The sequence below is a fragment of the Zootermopsis nevadensis genome, unplaced genomic scaffold (assembly GCF_977971745.1).
Source record: "Zootermopsis nevadensis isolate Lab colony 2312 unplaced genomic scaffold, Znev_1.0 Znev_ptg000017l, whole genome shotgun sequence".
Classification (NCBI taxonomy): domain Eukaryota; kingdom Metazoa; phylum Arthropoda; class Insecta; order Blattodea; family Termopsidae; genus Zootermopsis; species Zootermopsis nevadensis.
This window is the reverse complement of record NW_028259149.1, coordinates 17,109,699-17,136,066: the sequence shown is the minus strand read 5'-3', so window position 1 is coordinate 17,136,066 and position 26,368 is coordinate 17,109,699. Positions and strand designations below refer to the sequence as shown.

General features: G+C 37.5%; 1 protein-coding gene across 2 annotated transcripts in view; it reads left to right on the top strand.

Moving 5' to 3' along the window:
- Osi24 (Protein) overlaps positions 1–26,368 on the top strand; it is a 130,315-nt gene that overhangs the window by 94,096 nt on the left and 9,851 nt on the right. The window contains exons 1-4 of one of the 2 annotated variants that reach the window (XM_087350640.1): positions 9,960–10,197; positions 21,853–22,601; positions 23,169–23,592; positions 24,248–24,574. In XM_087350640.1, coding sequence (XP_087206766.1) covers positions 21,938–22,601; positions 23,169–23,592; positions 24,248–24,574 — 1,415 coding nt within the window. In that variant the 5' untranslated portion in view covers positions 9,960–10,197; positions 21,853–21,937. Of the gene's footprint in view, positions 1–9,959; positions 10,198–21,852; positions 22,602–23,168; positions 23,593–24,247; positions 24,575–26,368 lie in introns of those variants that run through there. The other variant, XM_087350639.1, reaches the window with a different exon arrangement.

Here is a 26,368-nt window from a genome sequence, read left to right as displayed (position 1 = left end):
ATGAACATCTTCATTTCATTTTTGGCATTGCTAGCGGAATGACACAGGTACGGTTCGTCAACCACATCAGTAGCACACAAATAGCTTCTAGTGACATCATCAATGACAGGAACTTGAATCGAGATGGACCATTCCAAGCCTCAGATTCACGCGATGCACTACATTACCACAAATGAGATTCTGACGGATTCATGGTTTTGTAATCATTGAATCTGGTTGGGCAGAAATTCCACTGCCTACTTCAAGGAAGACATTCGTGATTGTGTGCCTACCAAATTTAGTTTTGGAAGAAATTTCAGTATTATATCGCTTCTCAGGGTTAAGGGGTATTAGCCCTGAAATTCCAGAAAGAGTGAAAATTATTCATTAAAAGATATTTAAAAACATGATTTTACAATTTATTCTTGTACATAAAAGTGAAATGACAGTCTTGTTAAATAATAGATAACATGAATTAAAGGATATACAGTATAAATAATGCTTCTATTATGTAATATAGCCTATTTACTTTAAGAGTAATAGGCATGGAACAGAGTCCTTCTCGAGGAGCGAACAGTGGCTCGGCTAGTCAAGAAATGTCATTCCCTTTATGAATCAATAAATTTAATTTTTCCTGTGTTTTCAAGAGCTCACCATTGGACCGAGTAAAATGAATTCAGTCCACACCCTCACACCCAACTTCTCAAGGATGAATTTTGAGTCGTCCTCCCATCGACACTTACGTCTTAAAATCGGATTGACTACCTCTTATCTGTCCCATGCTTGCTGCATACCCCACCCATCTCATTCTCCTAAATTTTATCATTCTCATAATATTTGGTGAATAGCAGAAATCATGAAGTTCCTCATTGTGTAATTTTCTTCAGTTTCTTGTCACTTAAGCTTTAATTACAAAACCCAATTATTAATAAGCAAGGCAGTTATGGAAAATGTCACGGTTTTCAAACAATTTTTCCTGTCATTTACAAGTTTTAATAATATTCATTGCCATATAACTTAAATTTACCAACTAATTTCTTATATGATTGAAACGTAATACAAATTTTCTGTAGCAAATAACATGCGTATTTTAGATTTATAATTTGTCTTTTATTTCTGGCAAAAATACAATTGTTTTTTTACGTTTCTGACGTCTGATATGCTGGCGGTGGTCACAAAGTTTCGGTGATGCCTTGCATTTTTCTCATACTGTACACGTAGGAACTCGTGATCAGTTTGTGTGTAGTCGATCAGAGTAACATTCGATTCGAGGCACGTCCAGAAGTTCTGAAAAGGGAGGCCACAGACTGCGCTCCAATTGGGGACATGTCGGCACTGTCAATGAGAGTGGGAAGAGTAGGCCTACTCCATCTTTCTTATTTCTTTAGGCCAAGTTAATAAATTATATTATCATTTCACTCGTGAAAATTAAACGAAAATGATTACTATAATACATAATGTATCTTTTATTCTATCTAAACTCTATAGCATTCCTTCAAATTTCTTTATAAATAAAAAACAAAAGCCTTATATAATTAGCTATAAAGAGCAGTGTTCTTGAAAATCTGATGGTCGCCTAGCTAGTCAAGTACGTTCCTCCGTTTCCGGAACCTGAAATTGTTTTCTCCATATTTATTAACGCTCGCCAAAGTCTCTCCTCAACCCGTTTGTTTAAGATTCATTTTAACGTTAGACTACCGTATACTATAGGACATCCAACTGTTCTCTTCATTTCAGATTTATGACTGAAATTTTGTATGTATTTCCCATTTCTCCCATTTGTCTTATATGCCCCACCCTCCTTAACCCACACATACACACAGGATTTGAAGTGTTATGAAAAGTCTCACTCGCTGGAATATTTTTGCCCGGTGATACGACTATTGTACATTTCTGGTTTTAAATTTTATTTAGCAAGGTGAGTGTGAAAGCGTGTGTAGCCCAACAAATCATTAATATTTGGGAACTGTAACAAGTAAAGATAACTAAATTTCTTGCGAAATTAGCGTAAATATTGTATACGTAAACAGAAATATTCTTTCACAGTTTATGGTCTAAGGAACTTCATAGTGTGGGTTGTTAGATTGGGCGGTGGTCTGTACTGGTCGCGTTCAGTAGCTAGCTTTGCTATTAGAAGTGTTGAAACTTCGGATTTTACTACTGGATAATTATTTATTAAGCCTTAGACGGTGGTCTAGCGGTTAGAACGCTGGCCTTGTAATCCTGGGGTCTCGGGTTCGATTCCCGGCGGTGCCCGAATTTATAACTTGTATTGGGCAAGGCCGTGGTCTAGGCAACACGGAGTTTTCCTCCGTGGCATCCCAACAATTACTCCATTCACACACAGAAGAAGGCAATGGCAAACCACTTCTGGATCATCTGCCAAGAACGTATATGAACAGGTCCCAGTCCGAGAAAATGATGGAAGGATCCTGTTCATATGGACCTGTCGTCACACAGAACACTAAATAAATAATAAATAAAATAGGTTATTTAAGCGTACCATTTCAACTACAGAGATTACACGATTTTGGTACGACCTTGAAAAATCACGAATAAGAAACTGTAGTGGCATTTGACTGGGGACAATGAGGAAAACCATGGCAATCCAGCAGAGATTCGAAACGTGTACCTCTTGAACGTAATTTCGGTTACCGTTCTGTAATATTCGTCTATGTCCGACCCGTATATGAGGCGTGCAATGTCGGCTTTGAAGTAAATGTTGCATCCACGCGGACAGACAGCTGATCTGTTACGTGTAAAAGTGACACAAGTTCTCAGTGCTGATCTGGTGCACTTGTTCCTTACTGACACTTAATTTTTTATTGAGATATATAGGTTATACATCATCGGATGGAAAGGCGATTATGAATTATGTATGAGAAAGCGAGATTTTAGGTTCTCACAGAATTCATTCAGCTAGAGATGTTAAGGTCCAACATTCAGATCCGTATAATACTATAGGTCGTATTATAGTAGTTTACAACAGCACTTTAAGGTTTTGGTGGATAAACCTTTTCCTGAGAACTTGGCCTAGAGCGTAGTAGCATTAGTTACCAGTAGCGATTTTTTCAAATTCCCTCCCAGACTCATTGGCTCCGCTCTTGTTCAGTATGTACTTACTTTTAGTGTTGTTAATCTCTAGGACTATTTTCTTGGCTACAGTAATTATCTCTTCCATTGGTTCTGTGAGGTACTCCATGCTTCTTCCCAGCGCCACCAAATCATCTGACAGGTTCTATTAAAGATGTGTCCTCCAGGATTTGTTAAGATTGCTCTAAATACCTTTTCTAGACAAATTTTAAATAGCTGTGTAGACAGAGGGTCGCCCTGTCGTAAGCCTGCCACTGTTTCAAAGCTGTCAGAGACCCTACCTTGTATTTTCACCTTTTTGCAAATATTTGTCAGGGTAATTATCACCAATCTTAATAACTTTGCAGGAAATCCGAATTCTCTCATTATTTATATTAGTTTATTTCTATCTATTCTATCGTAGGTCTGTTTGAAGTCGATATATAGTTAATGTACTTCGATGTTTCATTCGCATGTCTTCTCCAGTGTAGTTCTAAGGCAGTGAATCTGATCAACTGTTGATCGGTTTTTCCTAAAACCACCCTGGTAGTCTCCTAAACAATCTTCATCATGAAACTCCATGGATAATACTGCTCTAAATATTTTATAGGTGACGTTGAGAAGTGAGTACTTTTATGTATATGGGACATATAAAGTAAAAGACAGACCTCTACATTATTATTACACTTTGTTCTTTGCAGGTAACGAAGAATAGGAATGAATACATAAAAAAATGTGTGTCAATCACTGTGATTGAACCAATATAAGATAATATTAAGTTCATTTTCATACACATTGGTATTAGGTTTGCGTGTGAATGTATTTAAATTGAATTGAATTAATCTGGCAATTGATTGTGCTGACATCGTGCGGTAGGCTCTTGAACAGACATTACTTCGTTCATCATTCGACCGCTAGAGTTCCCCTCAAACACCGAACGATCATAGAACAGAACTGGACATCTTTTCATCTCGAAATCGATGTTAAAAATTAAAATGACTTACAAATTTATTCTTCGCGTACTGGGCTAAAGAACATTATGTCTCCATGTGATTCACTCCTGGGTTCTTCCATGAGCGTTGTATTTAGTTAATAATTTCTAATTATATTTTCCCCCATTCCTCCTATTCCTGGGTTTTAATATCATCATTTATTACTAATCCGATAGGCTAAATCCATCTACTAGTATTAGAAACTGATTTTCGTATGTTTGTAATCTTCTTCTCTCACATTCAAATAGAGACGCTGAGATGTTCATTTTTTTACAGAATGTAATTTGAATTTTTTCCTTGTGTACTATATATTGTCTCAGAGACCTGCTTGAATCTTGTACTTATAAGCTCAGTGTCTGTAATTAAAACATCCAGTCAAAAAAACTGAAACCACTCACTTGTTTAGTTATTTCATTCAAAATTGCTAATTTTTTTTTGTACAACATACTTTCTTCGAAATGTAACACTGGCTTTTTAAAGGGTTAGAAGCATACCTCGTTTTATTGCGCTTCGCAGATATTGCGTTTTTTTACAAATTGAAGGTTTATGGTAACCCTGCGTCGAGCAAGTCTATCAACGCCATTTTTCTAACAGCACGTGCTCACTTCGTGTCTCTGCGTCACATTTTGGTAATTCTCGTATTGTTTTTTGAGACATAATGCTATTGCACACTAAGAGACTACAGTATAGTGTAAACATAACTTTTATATGCACTGGGAAACCAAAAAATTAGTGTGACTCGCTTTATTGCGGTATTCTGGAAACGAACCAGCAATATCTCCGAGGTATGCCTGTATATTAACATTACGACATAAAATTTACTAAAATTGTGTTTGTATTCAAAGCCAGCTTTATTCTGAATTAGTTATGAGGCCTACCACTTGATTGTCGGTAAACATTAATGTCCGTAAGATTCCTAAACCACTCTATAATTCCATATATTTTAAATTCTTATTGCCTGACAGTTTCGACAACACACAAGTCCAACAGTAGCGGCGGAAAATTCCACCTTCCCTTAATCGTGATGTAATAAAATGTATCTTATTTTTGTTGTATAATATTTTATCTGTATATTTGAATCCATGTACGTATTTATTTAATTCTAATTCAATCAAATGGGATACACCTAATCTCCAACATTTCCTATTCTAATATTCTCCTGTATTTGTTAAAAGCTTCAACATAATCCATAAATAGAATATATTCAATTTTGAAGATGGCTGTCTTCTGGGTTATTACACCGTGTGGTCTTGTAGAAATTTAACAACGTTTCAGAAATCCTTGTTTCCATCATCAGGGAGATGAGAAACTTAGAAGAACATTATTAAATTATTTTGTTGACCAAAATTATTGACATAAACCATTGCAGTTTTCGTATTTTTTTAATAGAAACAATATTTAGGAGATGCAACCAAATCAATAAATTATTCAAGGAAAAAAGAAAGAATTTATTCTAGAGCGGTAGATTTTTTCACAATGAAAACTTCCTTTCCAGAAATTGCCTGAGGGCCGCATTATAAAGTGCGACGTATCACGTGTGCTACATGTACAATACTCGAGTAGAGCTCAAATTCTCGGCATTTAGAACATCTAACGGTTGGCTGCTAATTGTCTCATTATCTGTGCTAGGTATGGGGACGTGAGACCACTTTCCCTGTGATGTTATATGTGTTATGTGTGTGGTTACCATTAGGGGCACCTACTTGTCGCTTACTAATGTTCATTTCTGAGGAAGTCAATGAAGTAGCTTTTCTCTTCGCCACGGTGTTCAGTGATTTAGTGGACGCTGAGACTACCCAGCTTCTTATAAATATTTGTTGTGGTTAGTACAATTTGAGGTTTACATGGCGGTGATTCTAAAGATGGCTGTCTTCTGGGTTGTAGCGCCGTGTAGTCTGGTAGAAGTTTACCGACGTTTCAGAGGTCATACTGCCTCCGTCATCAGGGCGATGAGTATGAAGATTTCTGTCTTCTGGGTTGTAGCGCCGTGTAGTCTGGTCGATGTTAACCAACGTTTCAGAGGCCATACTGCCTCCGTCATCAGGGCGATGAATTCATCGCCCTGATGACGGAGGCAGTATGACCTCTGTAACGTCGGTAAACTTCTACCAGACTAGACGGCGCTACAACCCAGAAGAGAGCCACTTCGATGCGATGTAATATTGGCAGCCAAAACATGATAGTGACCAATCACAGCCGGTTAATGGCGAGGTGTTCAGAAAGAATTGAAACTTCAGAATTATGTGCTATTAATTAGACAGGATACTGAGTAATATTTATTATGCACAGCGGTTAATTGGCTGGTTTTCTCAGCGGTTTCATATTCTAGATGCTTGTGTGTCTTACTTTGCGAGTGGAGGGTCAAATTAGACATTCATTTGTTTCCTTGGACATTACAATGAGCTTTTTTCTCAAAGTATATTCTCGTACATAATGAGCTCCAAGCACTCATTCTTTTCAATTAACATGTTTATAAATATTTATGATGGATGCACGCAGATGAAGTATACATACTGTTAACATGGTTTATTTTTAGTAATATTAATATAGGTTTATGTATATAGCATTTTAATGGAGGGCAATTTTTTAACTAGCTGAGTATACTCTTACTATTTTAAGAAATACTCTGTTCTTTGGAGTTGGTTTATTTATTTATTATTTCACATTTACAGTATTTATAATAAACAATATTACTTTTAAATTAAAGAGACAGTTATTGCCGTTTACTGATCTTTGCTTAGGAAAAGACTTTTGAGAAATGGATTTCTTTCGTAAGAAATAACACGAAATTTTTTTGAATAAATAATGAGTCTTAACTTTTTAAAAATCCTTAAATTAATGTCGTGCTGCTAACAGTAACTAAGTGTAAGCAATTTTCACAGCTAGTACAAATTCTGACTATGATCGCACGGTCGCCATATTTATAAATCTGATATACTCAAACTGCTCACAGACATTTTGTTGATATATTCATGATATCTCCAACGCAAATTGTTCAAATCTCTCTCTACAATCTCGTTAGATATCGCTGTGAAACAGAAATCAAACGGAATTCGTACACGGAAGTATTGTTTTACATTCTATAAAACAGTTGGTCGTCATTTGCAAAGGGAGAGTATTTTTCTTATACACATTACTACCTTAATAGTACTGGTTAAAGAATAGATATTATAAATAATTCCTCAATGTACGGTGCAAAATTTACGAAAATCTGTCAATAGATTACAAAGTAAATCAGGGAGATACACAAACGAAAATAATTATAAGGATATGTTTTATTATATAGGCTAATAAAAATGGATTTAGGTTATACCCTTTCCACACTAAGCCATTTTAATTGATTTGTGTAACGAAAGTAATAATTTTTGTTGTCGTTTACGTAGGCTCCAGCGTTATCTACGAAACATTCTTCGTAGCAAGTGTAACGCCTGAACAAATACTCTTGAGCAGGATTACAAGGCCAGCGTTCTAACCGCTAGACCACCTCATCTTATTATTATTTAGTGTTCTGTCTGACGACAGGTCCATATGAACAGGATCCTTCCATCCTTTTCTCGGACTGGGACCTGTTTATATACGTTCTTGGCAGATGATCCAGAAGTGGTTTGCCATTGCCTTCTTCTGTGTGTGAATGGAGTAATTGTTGGGATGCCACGGAGGAAAACTCCGTGTTGCCTAGACCACTGCCTTGCCCAACACAAGTTATAAATTCGGGCACCGCCGGGAATCGAACCCGAGACCCCAGGATTACAAGACCAGCGTTCTAACCGCTAGACCACCGTGGCTATACAGACATATAGTGGGGTATTAAATTAAAATAGACCACCACCGTTTCGTTCCAATTCTTCCTAATTATCATTCGTAATCACAGTGTATCGGACAAAGATCTTCATGAAAACAAACGAAAGTATTGACTAAATATATGAATATTACGAGATAAGAAAGTAACTTTTAATAACAAGCAGGATCAGATTCTTGTGATTTTATTGTGTATGTTACGTAAAGAAGGCAGTTAAAGAGATGATAGAAAGGAGGAAGAGATGGTGAAGAAGACATATGAAGGCGAAGGACCGCTAAGGTAATAAAAATAAGAAGAAGAATATCGTGGAAATACTTTGATAAATGTTGTTATGGGATAAATTTACCTTTAATAGTGACATTGAGTAGTGCGTTTTCATATAGGTCACTGTCCAATACAATAGAAGTAGTGACCAAGTCATCGTTCGGGGTCACAATTCATACTGAACGGTAAATTCACTTTATGATCTCTAATCAACCTGTTTATATGCATGACGTGGGTCCCAGTCTCTCGTGACAAATTTTCGATGCACGAATGTTGAAATGTGATCGGCTGATGGAACATTTGTTCGGCGAAAGTTTCATCAAGCCGGTTAATACTGTATAACAAAATTGGGGCAAACAGAAGAATTTCCCGTCTTAATATCCATTCCTGCTCTGGTATAGTTCTGAAGCTGATGTTACCTTTTTTGTGTGTCAGGCTGTGCTTAAACCTTCCGGGAAGTCTCGTAAGAACGTATATCTAAGCTATGCTAGGGGCCGGTCGAGCAGGTTAGTTGATCGGTTGTAGTTTACATGGGTCACCTTTAAACTTTGGGATTTCACAAGTTAACTGTAAATATTACGACATAATAACGCACATACTTAAGAATTATAATTGAAAATCACAGGATGATAATTCCGGTAGGAATTCAAAAGTTCAACAAACAACAGTTCAAGGCTGTTTTGAGACATTCTGACGTAATTCTCTCAGCCACTGATTTATAAACTCTGTTATGCAATTTTCCTCCAGGGAGTTGTAGTATAGGTATCTCTAGTTACGATAATAAGGATCGAGGAGCGCTTTTCATATTTGGGAAGTTCGGTGCGCAAAGACTGGCTCTTCGGGGGTTCGTTGTGGCTCCTGCCACTCTAGCCAGACACGTGCTGAGTTACCTCTTTGTTCAAGTTTAAAACGGCTGGATAATGAAGCTACACACTCACTTAAGAATGCGCAGAGACTTAGTTCTGCTCACTTTTGAACCTCAACGGCGTGATGTATCAGAATCCTTTTACCTCCGTACCTTAAAATAGTCCTTCCAGTTACTTATCAATTTATATTTCGAAACCATAGTGACAATTCTTCGTTATTTTGTGGTGAGAAAATTATTATTCCTTCTGTTGCAACACTCATGCTCTGTTATCAGAAATCGTTGGTTACGAGTTGGAAGATGGAAGTTCGATCCTCGGCAGGAAGACAATTCTTTCTTAGCTCATAACTTCTCGTCACCCCATTATATCAACTCCTACTCCAAGACAAGTCCTCGATGTTGGGAGCGCCTGGCATATAAAACCAATCACAAACATTTCTATTCTTTATTGAACATTTTATAGTCACTCTGATAATCTATAAATTCATTCTCGTTTTAAACAGATTCCTTAACATATTTACATGCCCGCCAAAACTGGGGCAGTTGAATACAATAGTACCTTTGGACTTTTCTCACAAAGACGCCAAATGCCACACGCATCTCGTCGTCCTCTGTGATCTAATCGCCATAATAATCGACGATGAATATTAAATTACAATCACTTTTATTTAATATCGATATCTACAATGCGTTTTACACCACATATTTCTTTCTTTCTTATGCAATTTTTTCCTTTCATCTTCCAATTTCCTCTTTTTTATTCCCTCTCTGCTAATTACCCCTGAAAGTATCTTAGCCACTTCATTCAGCAACTGGCATTCACGGATCAGGAGTTAAATAAAAGCTCTTTCTATAGCAAGGTTGCAGCCAAGGCTCCGTATGATGTCATGGCGCACATACACACACAGTGGGACGAACCTCGTAACCTGGTTACACATAATAACTGACAACAACCGGCTGAGTGCCTTCGCCGAACCACTGGTCCGCGCGACCGAGCGCTTCAGTACGAAGCTGATAGTGTTGAGGAGCAGAGGCGAAGACGAGAGATCTCTGGTACAAACTTAAATTACAACGATGTTCGGCAGATAAAAAGGAAGTCTTCAAGACACGTGTTAATCCGTTCACGTATGTGGATGCTGTATGGTGTACCAACAGAGTACATTCACATGCCTATCCAAGATTAATCGTGACATGAAAAGTTTCCAGGACATTCTAAGCACCAACACGTAAGTACATTATCTGATAATAATAAATCAGAATTGGAACTTAATTCACCTTTGGTTTTCTTAACGACGTTGTCTACAGTTCAGAAGGAACGCGATTTGTAAACAAAAATACAAATGAGTACTCATTGGAGTACACTCGTATTTTAAATATGTTCTTTTTAACCCTTTGAAGCCGAAGATCGTCTTCATAATATTTACGAATCCAGACCGTACCGCGAAGAAAACACTTCACCTCACCATTACGAAAATCAGCTGGTTAACCCTTTGAAGCCGAAGCTCGTCTTCATAATATTTACGAATCCAGACCGTACCGCGAAGAAAACACTTCACCTCACCATTACGAAAATCAGCTGGTTAACCCTTTGAGGCCGAAGATCGTCTTCATAATATTTACGAATCCAGACCGTACCGCGAAGAAAACACTTCACCTCACCATTACGAAAATCAGCTGGTTAACATAGTCACCTTTATCCTTCGCAGGATAATAGTAACTGTTGCGTTATGGCTTCTGTAACGTTCGTTATCTCGTCATGTCGCCGTCAGTCTCCGTACAGGACCAAGTTTTCATACGCCCTCAGAAAATGATTGGAGCAATCTGTCCCGAAGCACGTGCAGTTACCATGCGCCTTCAGAATGCTCACTCACACTCATGCTGAATGTGAAATATACTTAAAGCCGCTTGTACATGTATTACAGAAAGCAAGATTTTGTGATAACTTTAAATTTTAAACACGTTATATGCTGCGAAACATATACATTCTAAGAAATACTTTGTAAGTATTACATACAATTTAGATTTTTGTTTAAAGATATTTATTCCAGGTAAGTAAATTTTGCCCGTTGTAAAATATATCTGATATGAGATTCTGAAGAAAACCTTTTTTTTCCCCATTCTGTGGAACACACTGCCATTTTTAAATTTAGAAATACTTTATTTAAATTATTGTAGTCACCATATGTACAAATTTTACACACAAATATGTCATTATATACACCTGAACATTCTATCTGACACCGCTGTGTTTACAGAATGCCATCCTTATGAAAGAGTACACCTCTTAAGTGACAGCAACCTTCATTAATTAGTTATTGTATTTTATCTATACTGTGCAGATAATTATAAATACGAAATCCTAGCGACAGTTATATCGGACTGCAGTCATTACCCTTGTGAACTACTTCGTACATCGCTATGCAGGAAACGAGTACTCGTTCTGGTCTAGTGCGCTGATGGTCATATGATCGAATCCCACTTTAGTAAAATTCTTTATCGTTCTTTGAAACAAAAAGTATGTGTCACACAACATATTAGCCTTACTATTATTAGGGAGTATTATTATTATTATTATTATTATTTGGCAGAGTTCATAAAATAAATTCTATTTTAAATTGGTTGCATACAAACTGATTCGCACCATCGCCATATTTGTATTTGTTCACTGATATTTTATGCATAATTTGTAGGCATGTTTGTGGTGTACGTATTCTGAGCTATTTCAATCTAGTTCTTATCCTCATACGTTTGATCTCTAACATCCATTTTAATATAGTATTATCATTTGCAAATATTTGTCAAAAGCGATATTTTTTACTAAACTTTTCCTAATCAGAATATTGTAACTGCTTCTCATTTCCTCCACGCCCGCCTGTCCCATATTTTATTTTTATTTTTACCTAAACAATAAACTGCAGAAAAATAATAACAACTGTGAAATTCATTATTATGTAATTTTCTTCATTATTAAGATACCTTGTCTTCTATTGTAACTTCTTTTATATTTGGAGATTGTGATTCAACGCCCACCGCAAAATTGTCTGTTGATTGTTCGTAGTTACAACACATAAAACAACGCAAGATTCTACTCGAAATATGGAATAGGTCTGCAGGTAGCACAGATACCCACATGGAAGGTGGACTTCATGAAATTTTGTTGTCTCACGGCGGTGAAGACTTCGATTTTAATTTTGGTTGTGATGCATTGTAGTCTTTCAGTCAGTAAAGTTTCGAAGAAATGTCAACCTTAAAGATGGAAACAGTACGTTCCTTCGAAACTTTACTACCTATTAGACTAGTTACATAACGTCACAACCTAAAACACGAAGGAAGATATTCTTGTAGGGTTTGAGGTTTCCACAGCGGTGAGTCTGAAGATTTCTGTCTTCTGGGTTGTTGCTCTGTGTAGTCTGGTCGATGTTAACCAACGTTTCAGAGGTCATACTGCCTCCATCATCAGGGCGGTGAGTCTGAAGATTTCTGTCTTCTGGGTTGTTGCGCTGTGTAGTCTGGTCGAGGTTTACAACGTTTCAGAGGTCATACTGCCTCCATCATCAGGGCGGTGAGTCTGAAGATTTCTGTCTTCTGGGTTGTTGCGCTGTGTAGTCTGGTCGATGTTAACCAACGTTTCAGACGTCATACTGCCTCCGTCATCAGGGCGGTGAGTATGAAGATTTCTGTCTTCTGGGTTGTTGCGCTGTGTAGTCTGGTCGATGTTAACCAACGTTTCAGAGGTCATACTGCCTCCATCATCAGGGCGGTGAGTATGAAGATTTCTGTCTTCTGGGTTGTTGCGCTGTGTAGTCTGGTCGATGTTAACCAACGTTTCAGAGGTCATACTGCCTCCATCATCAGGGCGGTGAGTCTGAAGATTTCTGTCTTCTGGGTTGTTGCGCTGTGTAGTCTGGTCGATGTTAACCAACGTTTCAGACGTCATACTGCCTCCGTCATCAGGGCGGTGAGTATGAAGATTTCTGTCTTCTGGGTTGTTGCGCTGTGTAGTCTGGTCGATGTTAACCAACGTTTCAGAGGTCATACTGCCTCCATCATCAGGGCGGTGAGTATGAAGATTTCTGTCTTCTGGGTTGTTGCGCTGTGTAGTCTGGTCGATGTTTACCAACGTTTCAGAGGTCATACTGCCTCCGTCATCAGGGCGATGAGTATGAAGATTTCTGTCTTCTGGGTTCTTGCGCTGTGTAGTCTGGTCGATGTTTACCAACGTTTCAGAGGTCATACTGCCTCCGTCGTCAGGGCGATGAGTATGAAGATTTCTGTCTTCTGGGTTGCTGCGCTGTGTAGTCTGGTCGATGTTAACCAACGTTTCAGAGGTCATACTGCCTCCGTCATCAGAGTATGAAGATTTCCGACTTCTGGGTTGTTGCGCTGTGTAGTCTGGTCGATGTTAACCAACGTTTCAGTGGTCATACTGCCTCCGTCATCAGGGCGATGAGTATGAAGATTTCTGTCTTCTGGATTGTTGCGCTGTGTAGTCTGGTCGATGTTAACCAACGTTTCAGAGGTCATACTGCCTCCATCATCAGGGCGATGAGTATGAAGATTTCTGTCTTCTGGGTTGTTGCGCTGTGTAGTCTGGTCGATGTTAACCAACGTTTCAGAGGTCATACTGCCTCCATCATCAGGGCGATGAGTCTGAAGATTTCTGTCTTCTGGGTTGTTGCGCTGTGTAGTCTGGTCGATGTTAACCAACGTTTCAGAGGTCATACTGCCTCCATCATCAGGGCGATGAGTATGAAGATTTCTGTCTTCTGGGTTGTTGCGCTGTGTAGTCTGGTCGATGTTTACCAACATTTCAGAGGTCATACTGCCTCCTTCATCAGGGCGATGAGTATGAAGATTTCTGTCTTCTGGGTTGTTGCGCTGTGTAGTCTGGTCGATGTTTGCCAATGTTTCGGAGGTCATACTGCCTCCATCATCAGGGAGATCGCCCTGATGACATTCTTGTTTTGGGGAAGAGGCGACATTCTGCGGAACCGGATGTAGTGCAGATATTCTCGGGAGCCTTCCCCTTTCCTCTCCCGATATTAAACAAAACCTTGTCAGGTGGCTAGAATGTTCAAATACAATTTCTGGTGTCATAATAAAAGGCAAAACTGAAATACATATAATTTATTTCCTTCAGTCTTACACAGATTGAGGGTGTCAGAGGACAGAATGATGAGAATTTTTGGATGTACTTGGCGGGAAGAGACAAGAGACTTAAGACAATTACATAATAAAGAGCTCCTTATTGTGTATACTCCACCAGATGTTTTCAAGGCAACTAGATGTGGTCGAGACGTCGGTGAACGTGACATGCAAGAATAAGTTAGAAATGCATGTAACATTTGTCGGAAAACTTGAGTGAGGAGACCAGTTAGAAGAATTAGACATAGATGGAAGGATAATATTGGAATGAATCTCAAGGAGCTAAGATGAGAGAGTGTGCACAAGTTCATCTGACTCAGGAAAGGGGCCAGTTTCTGTCTATAGTGAACATGATATTGTACCTTTAGTATCCATGAAGGCCAGGAATTTTCTAACTACCTGAGTGACTATTAGCTTTCCAAGGAGGACTCTGTCTCCTGCCATATACTGCTTGTTGCTTAATTATTTATCTGATTTGCTCTCTTTTCCTTGGTTTCTCTCTTTCTTATTCCTTATAGCTTTCTTTCCACGTTTCTATCTTTGTATCTGTCAAGGTAGTAACAACCAATGACTTTAACGCAGGAGTAAAGTCAACTCCCGAAACACAGTGTATATCTATAATACGTAAGACAAAGTCAATTAGAATTACGGTGTAATGGATTAATTACTATTAGCAAATCTTTAGACTACATTTATCATCAGATTATAAGTGACACTTCATTAGGGGTTACTTAAACATTTTCGATACTTTGTCAAACGTTAATTTACTACATTTATTTAAAATAAAAACGCCTTCATAAGAGTATGTTGTTTACCACGGTCACAATTACTTTTAGTGTGAGATAAAAATGATGTTCCCATTGTAAATGATACATGAAATCTTACAAGAAAACAAATGCGAACGTCGAATGAAGCAAGGTTTAGAAATAGTGTCTAATTGAGTCATGCACATTGTGTCTCAGACCGCTCTCTCATCACACACTGACCCAGAAAAAGTCAAAGTTTTCTTCTGAATTTCTTAACGCAAATCCTACTTGTTCAAACACCACCTCTGAGTGTTGAGTAAATGTGTTATATTTGAACAGCTTCTAGTAAAGCCGAACACTGTGTGCCCATCTTTGTTACTGTTATGTAATACTCAATAAAAACAAAGTAGTTAATCTGGTCTTTGTAGGTCGTGAGCACACTAACCTCATAGTATATGTTCTTATTGAAAAGTTGATAGTTTCTCAGCTGGTCAAAAATTTATGCATGTAAAGAACTTGAAAGTTCATTACCATGTCAAATAAAGCCTGTCACTATCTCCACACTGACACTCTGTTTATTTAAGATTCATTTTAACATTCTGTCTGTAATGCCTAGGTCTCTTAAGTGACGTATCACTTACATTAGGTTCTTCAAAACAAAATTTTGTAAGCTTACTTAATATTCATACTAGATTTATATGTTCCGTCCATTTGGTACTCCTCGATTTATTAATCCTGATGATATTCGACGAAAAATAAAAAATATGAAATCCCTCGTGATGCAATTTTCTTTCTGTTTTCTGCGTTCAAATAGCCTGTTCCACTCTCAAACACATCGACATATATTTCTCTTATAATATTAGGGACAAAGGCTTACGTCATCTAATATAACAAGTTAACGCCCAAATTATTACCACATGGCCCCTTACGAGGAGCAGTTTTGACTTCATACGTTTTACAGTGTCCATGGCTTTGTCACATGTCGTCAGATCCGGTTGGCATTTTATTTATAATATTGGAAGTAATGATAAATCGCTCATGTCATTGCCCTGGAGAATAGTCCAGTAACGAACTGCTAGATTCAAATTACCAGAAAGGCAATTTATGGCATTCTTTAATAGCAATGAAAGAATAAACGTTTAAAACATGGTGGTCCTCACATCTATGATAATAAAACCATAGTGGGTTTTCTATGTTGACAAAATTCAGAGACAGATATACTAATCAATAATAAATTACAAATTAACTTAAACAAGAAATGAAGCACGACTTCTGAAGAAACTATTAGACGTCTGAGACTGGATCGAGTCAACTGACGGACCATATTCTTGACAGCTTGATGATAACAGTAATAATGATTTAATGACTTACTTCTACAGAAAACATAAACTTAACGAACAATTTAGTAAAGTGGGTGTTTTTATCTCTTCTTATGTTTATCTCCAAATCCATTCAACTCATTTTGATTTAACTCGGTACATGTGCACTAAATGCTGTTTGGATGATTTCGGTTTAGTGTTGGTCGCCTACTTTGATTGGTTGCTGGGTTATTTGACGACTGAATGAGTCTCGTTCGTAATTACAGAGGGGTTGGAAAACTTACACAGATCGCGGTAAATATGAGTAGGCCTACAGACTAAAGTCTGAAACCACTGGATTCCGAATACGAGACAGGAGTACTAACCACTGAACCGTGGCATTGATCCGCGTTCTGTTCATATGGACAGCTTATTGCTATCTCACTGGCGACTGTTCGTTAAGCTTGAGCTGTTATAAACATGGGTGACCCAAAAGGATGTATAGACACTTTCACTTAATGAAATAAGGAATTTAATGAACAAAACTATTACATACGTCAGCATTGGCACTTGGTGAATTAGCGAATCTAGTGTAGGTGTTCAAAATGGCCACCGTTTTATAATGAGTGTGCATTTTGGGGGAATTCTTTATGTGCAAGGCTTAGTGTATCTGGGCTAAGTATGAAATATGGAAATATAAAAGCAGATTTGTTATAAGCGACTTTATTAACAGCTACAGAACTTAATGACAGAAATATCTACTCTTGTCTTATACAGAGCACTTAATGGTATTAACGTTTAATAACATGAACATATCATAAGAAAGAACGTTATTTGTTACGAAAAATGAAGAAATTGTGTTGAACGTAATGATTGCTTGCGTCCTGGGATACGAAGACATCTTACACTTACTACCTCGTTTTATTTACTTAACGAAGCCAGCGTCAAATACAGTAAAGTGAAAAATGAACTTTGAATTAAGATCAAGCGAGGCCTTATAATTCAGCCTATTATCTTGGCATGTAAGTATATAGACTGAGAAAAACCACATAATGTCTCACTGAGGAATTCTTTTCTTCTGACCAAGAGTCTGCCTTGAGGCTCTCGACAGAAGAAACGTGAATTCTGTCTACTGCCAAATGCGGCTTATAATTGGCCTATTTCTTACCACACCCGTGCAAGAACAGTTACAGAATGGTATTTATAACATCAGAAGCGACACAACAGTTTGTGGTTGCCTTAGGAAATTCGGATACTGCATTTTTCAGAATTATATAAATATGTGCAGAGCTTCCGCATTGCACTGAATTTTAAAAAAAAACATTAAATCGAGTAATTTTAATTTTTGGAAATAAGCGTTACCAATATAACGTCATCTCTAATCAACGGAAAGATATGAACGCGGAAAGAATATTGTGTATGATTAAATAAAGTTTTCTGTTACGTAACTTTATTCATTCTTATGCGTGATATTCATTTAAGAAGAATTTTTTAATGTAAAGAAATTGGAAAAAAATATTAAACTTTGTCATCGAAAAAAATTATGAATGACTCCTCAAAGGGTAACTTGGAGACGGTGAAAAATGTAACGAAAGAAGAAATTAAAAGAGGGGAAAATAATTTAATAGATTGCGAAGTTTTCTGAGGATAGTAAAACAGTATGGAGAGTTGTCAATCGAGATCAGCTCATTCTAACGAACCCCACAGAGTAGATGTCTCTTCACTACACCTGAAGACAAGGACAGACGATGGACAATGTCCAAAAAACCCAACTATCAAAAGAATTTCATGTTCGGCCTACCCCTTATTTTTTAAAATAAAATTATTAATTTTCTAAAAAATTGCTTATATGATACAGACAGTCGGTATATAGCGTGTAGACATCATTAAGATCCACATACGTTATTGTTATTAAGTATGGTATATACAGAAAAGTTAGCCCTACAATTCAGTTCTATCAGCAATAAATGAAGATAAACAATAAAAATAATATATGTGGAAAATATATGTGGCTCAGTTGGTGTATAGATAGGTAACCTATAGTTCCTTATGTTCACTACAAATGTACCTAGATCGAATCTCTTCTGTCTTACAGGCTATAATGACAGATGTTTTAAAGGTCAGATTCCGGCGAACATACCAGAAACTCTGCTGTACGTGTAGAATATTTCCTGATTTCTTATCACTTAGAACAGGTAGATTAAGTTAAATTTCACTTATCAAATATGATTTAGTTCTATAGAGTGGATCCTAATCGTTACTATGGATTTCCCTATCGAGAAAAACCGCTGCCCGAAGGCGAAATTACGAATGAAGGTTTGTGGACCAGTTTAATGGCCTTTAAGAGTAGAAAAAAATGTGGGTTAATAGGAAGGTAAATTATTATGAGTTAAAGTAGCAATTCGCAGTACATGATCCATCAGAGGATGATATATAAATCGAGGGAGCGATGAGTAATAGCGAGAAATCTGCAGAACTGGAATTCATTATTCGGAAAAGGAATTTCTATACATAGAAATTGTACCCCATGTTTAATTTCTTGTAGCTCGCCAGATTTTACCGTTTGGCCTGTACAGTACATAAATATTTATGAAAACTGGTGGTGTGTCAGAGCAAAGTGCTGAAAGGAATATTTCATCGGAAGAGAGAGAGAGATTAGCGTAAGGGGGAGCTTCGAAATTCCATGTAATCTAATTAATACGAAAGTGATCAAAGGAGTATGAGGATGGTGGAGGATGTACAAGTGTACAGCATACGGGGAAAAAAACACGAAGAGAAATGTTTCTTAATTCTTGGTTGAGCGATTGACAACGGTGTTTTTTATCTTGATATCCCGGGTTTGTTACATTTCACGTTTTCATGTCAGTGAACGTGACGATGAAGTTCTTGTGGTGTATGACGTCGCATAGATAAGAAAACTTCTTAAAAAAATTGTCATCATCTTCAGGGTAGCCGTGAAGATGGAAACATTATGTTTGTTAGAAACGTTGGTATTACCTGCGTGTCTACACGGGGTCACAACCCAGATGAACAACATCGTTATATCAATTCTTAGTTTGGTTAAAATTTTTGTTATATTTGTTAGTTCATCTGGGGAATTAAATACTGGAATTCGCTCTAGACTCTAATAATCTAGAGTCTGTATTCATATTCTTGAGTAACTAATTCTCAAACTCGAATGTGTTGAAACCTGTTCTGGCAGGTGTTTTAAGTTTATCAAGCAAATACGTACCTGGAAATTAGGAACTATCTTAAATCATACCGCGATCGCCATATTCTAAAACCTTGCCTGCTTAGTTTTAATAATAATTTTTACATTTCATTCGACGCAACATGAAGTCTTCAAATGAAAAAGCGTATGTATGTTAATTTGTATGCATGAATCTAAGTCCGTTTGCACGAGTGTATGTGTTAATATATATATATATATATATATATATATATATATATATATATATATAGCGTTTAAAGTTGGCATTAATTATTATTCGTGAGGTACCAGAGTCAAATCTATGCCCTGAGCACGATTTTCACATTTAGATTTTTTATGATAATTTTTAGTTCAAACAATAAATGACCGGACCACTACAATTCCTTAAAATATACTATGACAGCTTCGATGTTATTTTTTATTAAATCTTTCATAGTCACAACCCTTTCGGTAGAAAACACGTCTTCGATAAACATTTATAATGAGATACGCGAGATATGTAGCAATCATTCAGCACCTGAGGCAAATGAAGTCCAATGAACGGATTTTGAATATATGTATGTTCCATCTTTGTTTTTTGCCAGTGTTCCGCAAAATTATTTTCCCGCGGCACACTATAATTTGCCAAAAATCCTGACGGCACACCTCAAAATTTCGCCTTACGAAAAGGAGATGATAAACGTTACATGGCCGTAATTATTTATTTGCATTTTAATCATTGTCCTATGAAAATATATGAAAATGGAAAAAAATAAATAAAACGTTTTGAATAAAACTGTTGATAATGAACCTGTGTACGATTTATAATTACGAAAGATAAGATACAACGTTTCTCTAACTATGACATGGCAATATAAAATCTGTAAATTGAACGATTTCGGCTATAACTTCATTTCTTCACGTCACTTAATATTGTTATTATTATTTTTAAGGAATATAACATAAATACTGAATGTAACTAGGGGCTGGACATGTATTTCGGACAGTGGATATATCAGAATTTTAGTTAGAAATATATTTACAAACGGCCACTTTAAAGAAATCTAAAATAGGTCAACTTTACATTGCATGTTCAGAAGATGAGCTAAGATGAAAATGAATTTTCGAATTCCACTGCTTGTTAACAATTGTATCGTTACTGAGATCTCATTGAAAGTATGAATTTTGAAAATCTGACCACTTAATTTAGTCGGGCAATACATGTGTAGAGGAATCGCGGACATACGTCACTCTTACCGTATTTACTTGTGTGGTTCCGTTAGAACTGGCTAGAGTATGTAATAGGACTGGGATGGGTGTCACCACAGATAGTACCAAACACTGTCACAGGTGCAGGCCTACTAAACACTAAAAAGCAGCACAGGTATTTGTTTTACAGGACAGTGTAGTGACCTCAGTTGGTTTATTTATGCGAAGTCAGTAACATGAGTGTAGTCTTTCCTACCCTTCCCTGTGTTTCATATCAAAAACTACTTGATGGATCCAGATAAAATTTGATATTGGGTAACTAATAGAATGTATGAGACAAATCTAATGTTGGTTGGTACATACGAATACCTAATACGTATTTGTGTTATTAGGAATCTCGTAGTAGATTAATTAAAGACCTGGGAGCAACTGTGGTGCTACTCCACAAAGCAAGGAAACATTTGAATATATTTTGTTTCCCTCTGCATGAATACAAAGGTGGTCTAGATTACATGTGTTATGATTTCTTTAAAATTCCTTCCTTCAGAATATTGCTATGTCAAATTGAAACAATCATGTCTGTATAGGATTTGAAGTTTCACGGCTAAGATTCTGAAGATTTCTGCCTTCTGGTTTGTTGCGCCGTGTAATCTGGTAGATGTACACCAACGTTTAAGAGACAATGCTGCCTCCATCATCAGGGGACATTCAGGCACTTTAAAGACTAAGATGTACTCATGATAATGGGGAATATCAAACTATCCGTTCGTATGTTCCATCTATAAAATCACTTAAGGAATGTAATTGTATTTGATGTGGAGTGTCTGTGGCAAAATTTATGAAACTAATTTTGTTTTAGTTCAGTTCAGTTAGGTTCTCTGAAATTCTTACTTCAAATAAATCTCAATTAGAAATACGTCAGTTGGAATAAAAAAACCCACTAAATGTTGGATACATTAAGGTGTAGATTACTTGTTTTAAAAAATATTTCTATCTTCTACCGGGATGTCAACTTAACCATTCAGAATTCAAATTGTTTTTTGTCTCACGTGATCTGCAGCTTGGCATAAAGTAGATTATATTTTACATACGTATATTATACGTGAATTTCAAAGTGGGAAGAATAGTTTTCAGTTAATATTACAGAAAAATAAACTTTTAGATACCATCAAACTTTGCGAAAAATAATAAGAAAAATAAATGACCTCGAAATAAGAAACTTTTTATTTATTTTTTGTAAAATTACAAATGCTTTAGCTTTGAGCAATAAAACATAATATGCTTTGATTCTAGGTGGCCAACAAGAATGTAAATGAGGGAAAACTTCCTGTGACACACCTCGTCACTACGACAATTTTTCTACGAGTCTTCAAGGAGAATGGGTCTGGCATTACTGATTCGACGTCGACAGCAACCGAGTTGTCTTATAATCACAACATTGACACTGCTGTCGGTTTCAACACTGACGACATGCACTTTAGAATATACGACACAAGACGTTTCACACAACAAACACAGGACTGACCGTACTGCTAACAACAGCCAGGAGGCTGCTGTTACGAATTACGAGTTTGAGGCCAAAGACACTTCTATGTCCAGAAATGTCACTGATTATTCTGTTGACATATCGACAAAGTCGATTCAAAGTATAGGACATTTACCCACTATAAACAGCCTAACTTTTAAAACAAATTCAGATTTTAATTCGAGTTTATCAATTGGTTTTACACTTTTAAAAATTATTTCTTCGATATCTCAAAACTGTTGGAACGAAAGTGATGTGGCGAAATGTGTTCGGGACACAGTGATACGGTTTATGAGTAGTGGTTTGTACTCAGAAAATTCTTACTGGATTTCTCGCAGTGTCGTAAACAACGAAACAGAACATGACGAAGTCTTTAAAAACACTGAAGAGAATATCAGTGTATTCCAGGAAATTGTTCTGAAGCAATTAAGAAGTTACGATGTGTCAGTGAATTTGAGTGAATTCGGGAACCAAGTGGATGATTCTGCTAGAGCAATGCTCTCCTGGTTTCAACCTGGTAAGTTATTGTGATGAATGGGGGTACACTGTTTCTGGAATAAGCTGAAATGTACGTATTTACTGGGGGGGGGGGGATGCAACACATGAACTATGCTAGAGTCTATAAGGAGCAGGGTACAGACGTAAATACAAAACTTGAGTGTGTGTTCATGAATTTCAAAAGAATGCAAGAAAAATCTCAATAACTTACAATACTTTTATTTTCCGTCGTTTACACAAGCTTATTGTTAAAATCATATAAAATTTCACATAAAATTGTTACATTTTAAAATTGACGACATGTTTCGATATACAATCTTATCATCGTCAGGTCTATCAAAATTAAAATTAAAATCTGGTGTTTATAAAATATTATTATTTTAAAATAAATGAGATAGACGAGGCATGAGATGAGAAATGCGCACACAAAATTTAGTCGGAAAAATTGCAAATATACTTTTCTTTTATTGAAACTGATTTTGTATTGTGTTGTTTTCCTCATATACGTGTTTTTTTTTTATGTAACCAGGCTGACTTTTGTTTGTACCTTCGTTCGATGTCTTCAAGATATGAGTTTATGTTTCAGAGGGATCGGGAAAGAGTTCCTTCCTGACTGGTTTCGGACTTGGATTCCTCGCCTTCGGTCTGAAGAAACTTCTCTTGCCGATTTTCCTTGGAGCGCAGATAGTGAAGTCGGTGCTGATAGCAATGTTTCTGCCTAGTATTCTCGGAGGACTTGGAAAACTGGTGGGGAAAGGAGTTTCTACATTCGCCTCAGCATCTGGTTCCTCTGGTCCTTCAAACAATAATGTAGACGATTTTGAATTCAAAGACAACATGGGATTCGACTCCGGAGATACAGCCACGGCTGCTTCTAAATACTCTTCAGCGTTCACTTACCCGGAAACGAACGGCGGTCTGGCCTACGTGAACGGGTTATCAGCAGGTACTCTACCGGCTTCGGCGTTATACGTACCTGGTACGGCCGCAGGCCTCGGATCCATCAACAGGTAAGCCTCAAGATATAACAGAAAATGACGTCAGACCCTTGTCTATCAATTTCAGTCCCTGAAGCAAAATGTACACATTACTGTCTTCATAGCGGAAGGTTCACGGTTACTGTGCCGGCAAAAGGGTGACCTGCTTTCAAGAAAAGTACTCACAAAATTCCACTTCATGGTGCTACAACCCAGAAGACAGCCATTTCTGTTCTGCTGTTACTTTGTCCAACCCGTTGAAATGACAATTTATTTAGAGGCATCGCCTCGTCTTATTTAATGTGATATAACCGCCACGGTGATCTAGCGGTTAGAACGCTGGCCTTGTAATCCTGGGGGTCTCGGGTTCGATTCCCGGCGGTGCCCGAATCTATAACTTGTGTTGGGCAAGGCCGTGGTCTAGGCAACACGGAGTTTTCCTCCGTGGCATCCCAACAATTACTCCATTCGCACACAGAAGAAGGCAATGGCAAACCACTTCTGGATCATCTGCCAAGAACGTATATGAACAGGTCCCAGTCCGAGAAAAGGATGGAAGGATTCTGTTCATATGGACCTGTCGTCAGACAGAACACTAAATAAATATAATAAAATATAAATAAGCTATTTAATGACAACATAAAATAACATAACAATTCAATTAAATATCTGTGTGAACTATTCGCAGATTCCAACAGCAAGGTACAGGGAACTCCAAAGTTAGCTATGAGTCGCTTCCTATTGGAGCCCAGCATCACTATGGGAGCTATTACACGCGTCACCAGCAACCCAACAAGAAGCAGGACTACAAGGTGTTCCACAACATTCCTTCATCATCGCTTCTACTAACAAACTATGACCCTTTCTACAGTCCGCTGCTGTCGAGACTAGACAGCGTGTTCAAGCAGTTGGGGTACGAAACAGAGACTTGCAGAGAGCGTCTCATTTGTGCAATGTACAACAACCCGGCCAAATTCGCGCCGTACAGCAATCTCGTTTCTGCGCAGCTGAGCAGGTGAGGTTTGCCTTTAGTGTTTGTTCTAAACAAATGCAAATGAAGTGTAACACGGCCAGGGAAAGAGTTCTATCTTCCCCTTCTAAGAAATGCCAACTATGATAAAATTGTGATTTGTATCGCAAGATTTGAGTTTTACACGGCGGTGAGTATGAAGATTTCTGTCTTCTGGGTTGTTGCGCTGTGTAGTCTGGTCGATGTTAACCAACGTTTCAGAGGTCATACTGCCTCCATCATCAGGGCGATGAGTATGAAGATTTCTGTCTTCTGGGTTGTTGCACTGTGTAGTCTGGTCAATGTTTACCAACGTTTCAGAGGTCATACTGCCTCCATCATCAGGGCGATGAGTATGAAGATTTCTGTCTTCTGGGTTGTTGCACTGTGTAGTCTGGTCGATGTTTACCAACGTTTCAGAGGTCATACTGCCTCCGTCATCAGGGCTATGAGTATGAAGATTTCTGTCTTCTGGGTTGTTGCACTGTGTAGTCTGGTCGATGTTTACCAACGTTTCAGAGGTCATACTGCCTCCGTCATCAGGGCTATGAGTATGAAGATTTCTGTCTTCTGGGTTGTTGCACTGTGTAGTCTGGTCGATGTTTACCAACGTTTCAGAGGTCATACTGCCTCCGTCATCAGGGCGATGAGTATGAAGATTTCTGTCTTCTGGGTTGTTGCGCTGTGTAGTCTGGTAGAAGTTTACAGACGTTTCAGAGGTCCATGTTTCTACCAGACTACACGGCACAACAACCCAGAAGACAGCCATCTTCATTTGTATCCGGTGTTTACTAGATAAGAAAGACATTTAAAAACGTAGAGTTGTAAGTTAAAGGGGAAACTGTTCCTGGTGCTTAACCTAGCACCACGTCATGTACCACGTATTGAGGTGTGGTAGCATAGCTACGCGCATTCTTAAACTAGGCATTAGTTTTAAGTGAATGTTGAGCTCCATGTTCCGCTTACTGTATACCCCTTATGAAATAACCACTGTACCCAGTGAACAGGAGACTAGGTAAACCCTAAATTTGTCTACATTTCTTGACGAAGAAAAAAATCTTTCCCTTTTAGGAATCGGATCACAGTATTCCAGTCCTTTTGTTCAGGTGTGACTTCCTATTATATAATCTGGTACAGGTCAAAGGTATGGAAGATCGGGATTTGAATCCCGAGAGGAAAAAGATTTATCTCCGACAACACACCCATACGGTTTCATTGACCGTTACCGTGCAGTTTACGAATTTCTGCAGAAGAATTGAATATAAAACTGATTGTGAACTTAGTCTCGTATAATTGAACACAGACGTCTTAGAAAGCGTGTAGCTATAATATCACAATCCTTTGCGTTTCTAATGGCTCTTATAATGGCTCCTCCTGAACGTATCTGTGCATGAAATGCAATGGTTTTTATGTTTAAGTTGGTGCAAAACTTTGAAAATAAACTGTCGATTAGAACGCATGTGCTCTAAAAAGATGAAATGATAAGAGACAAATTCATAATCAAGAGCTTCATAATTTATATTTTAAAATTAATTTCTGGAACTATAAATTCTTTTAGATATTTGATAGGAATCCTTTTAACGGAGTCCAAACAGATATATGAGCTGGTAATATATGTAATGTGAATAAGGGAAAAGTTTGGCCAACAAACTTAACGCGAAGACATCATTTGAAGAACTGAATTATTGTTAGTTTATTTTAAAACGCTATTGCTGGCATGGCAGAACGATTATTAATAGTCAGCTGGTAAAAATCTGAAGAAAGACTGTTTTTAACTCATTTGAAAATACAGACTCAACA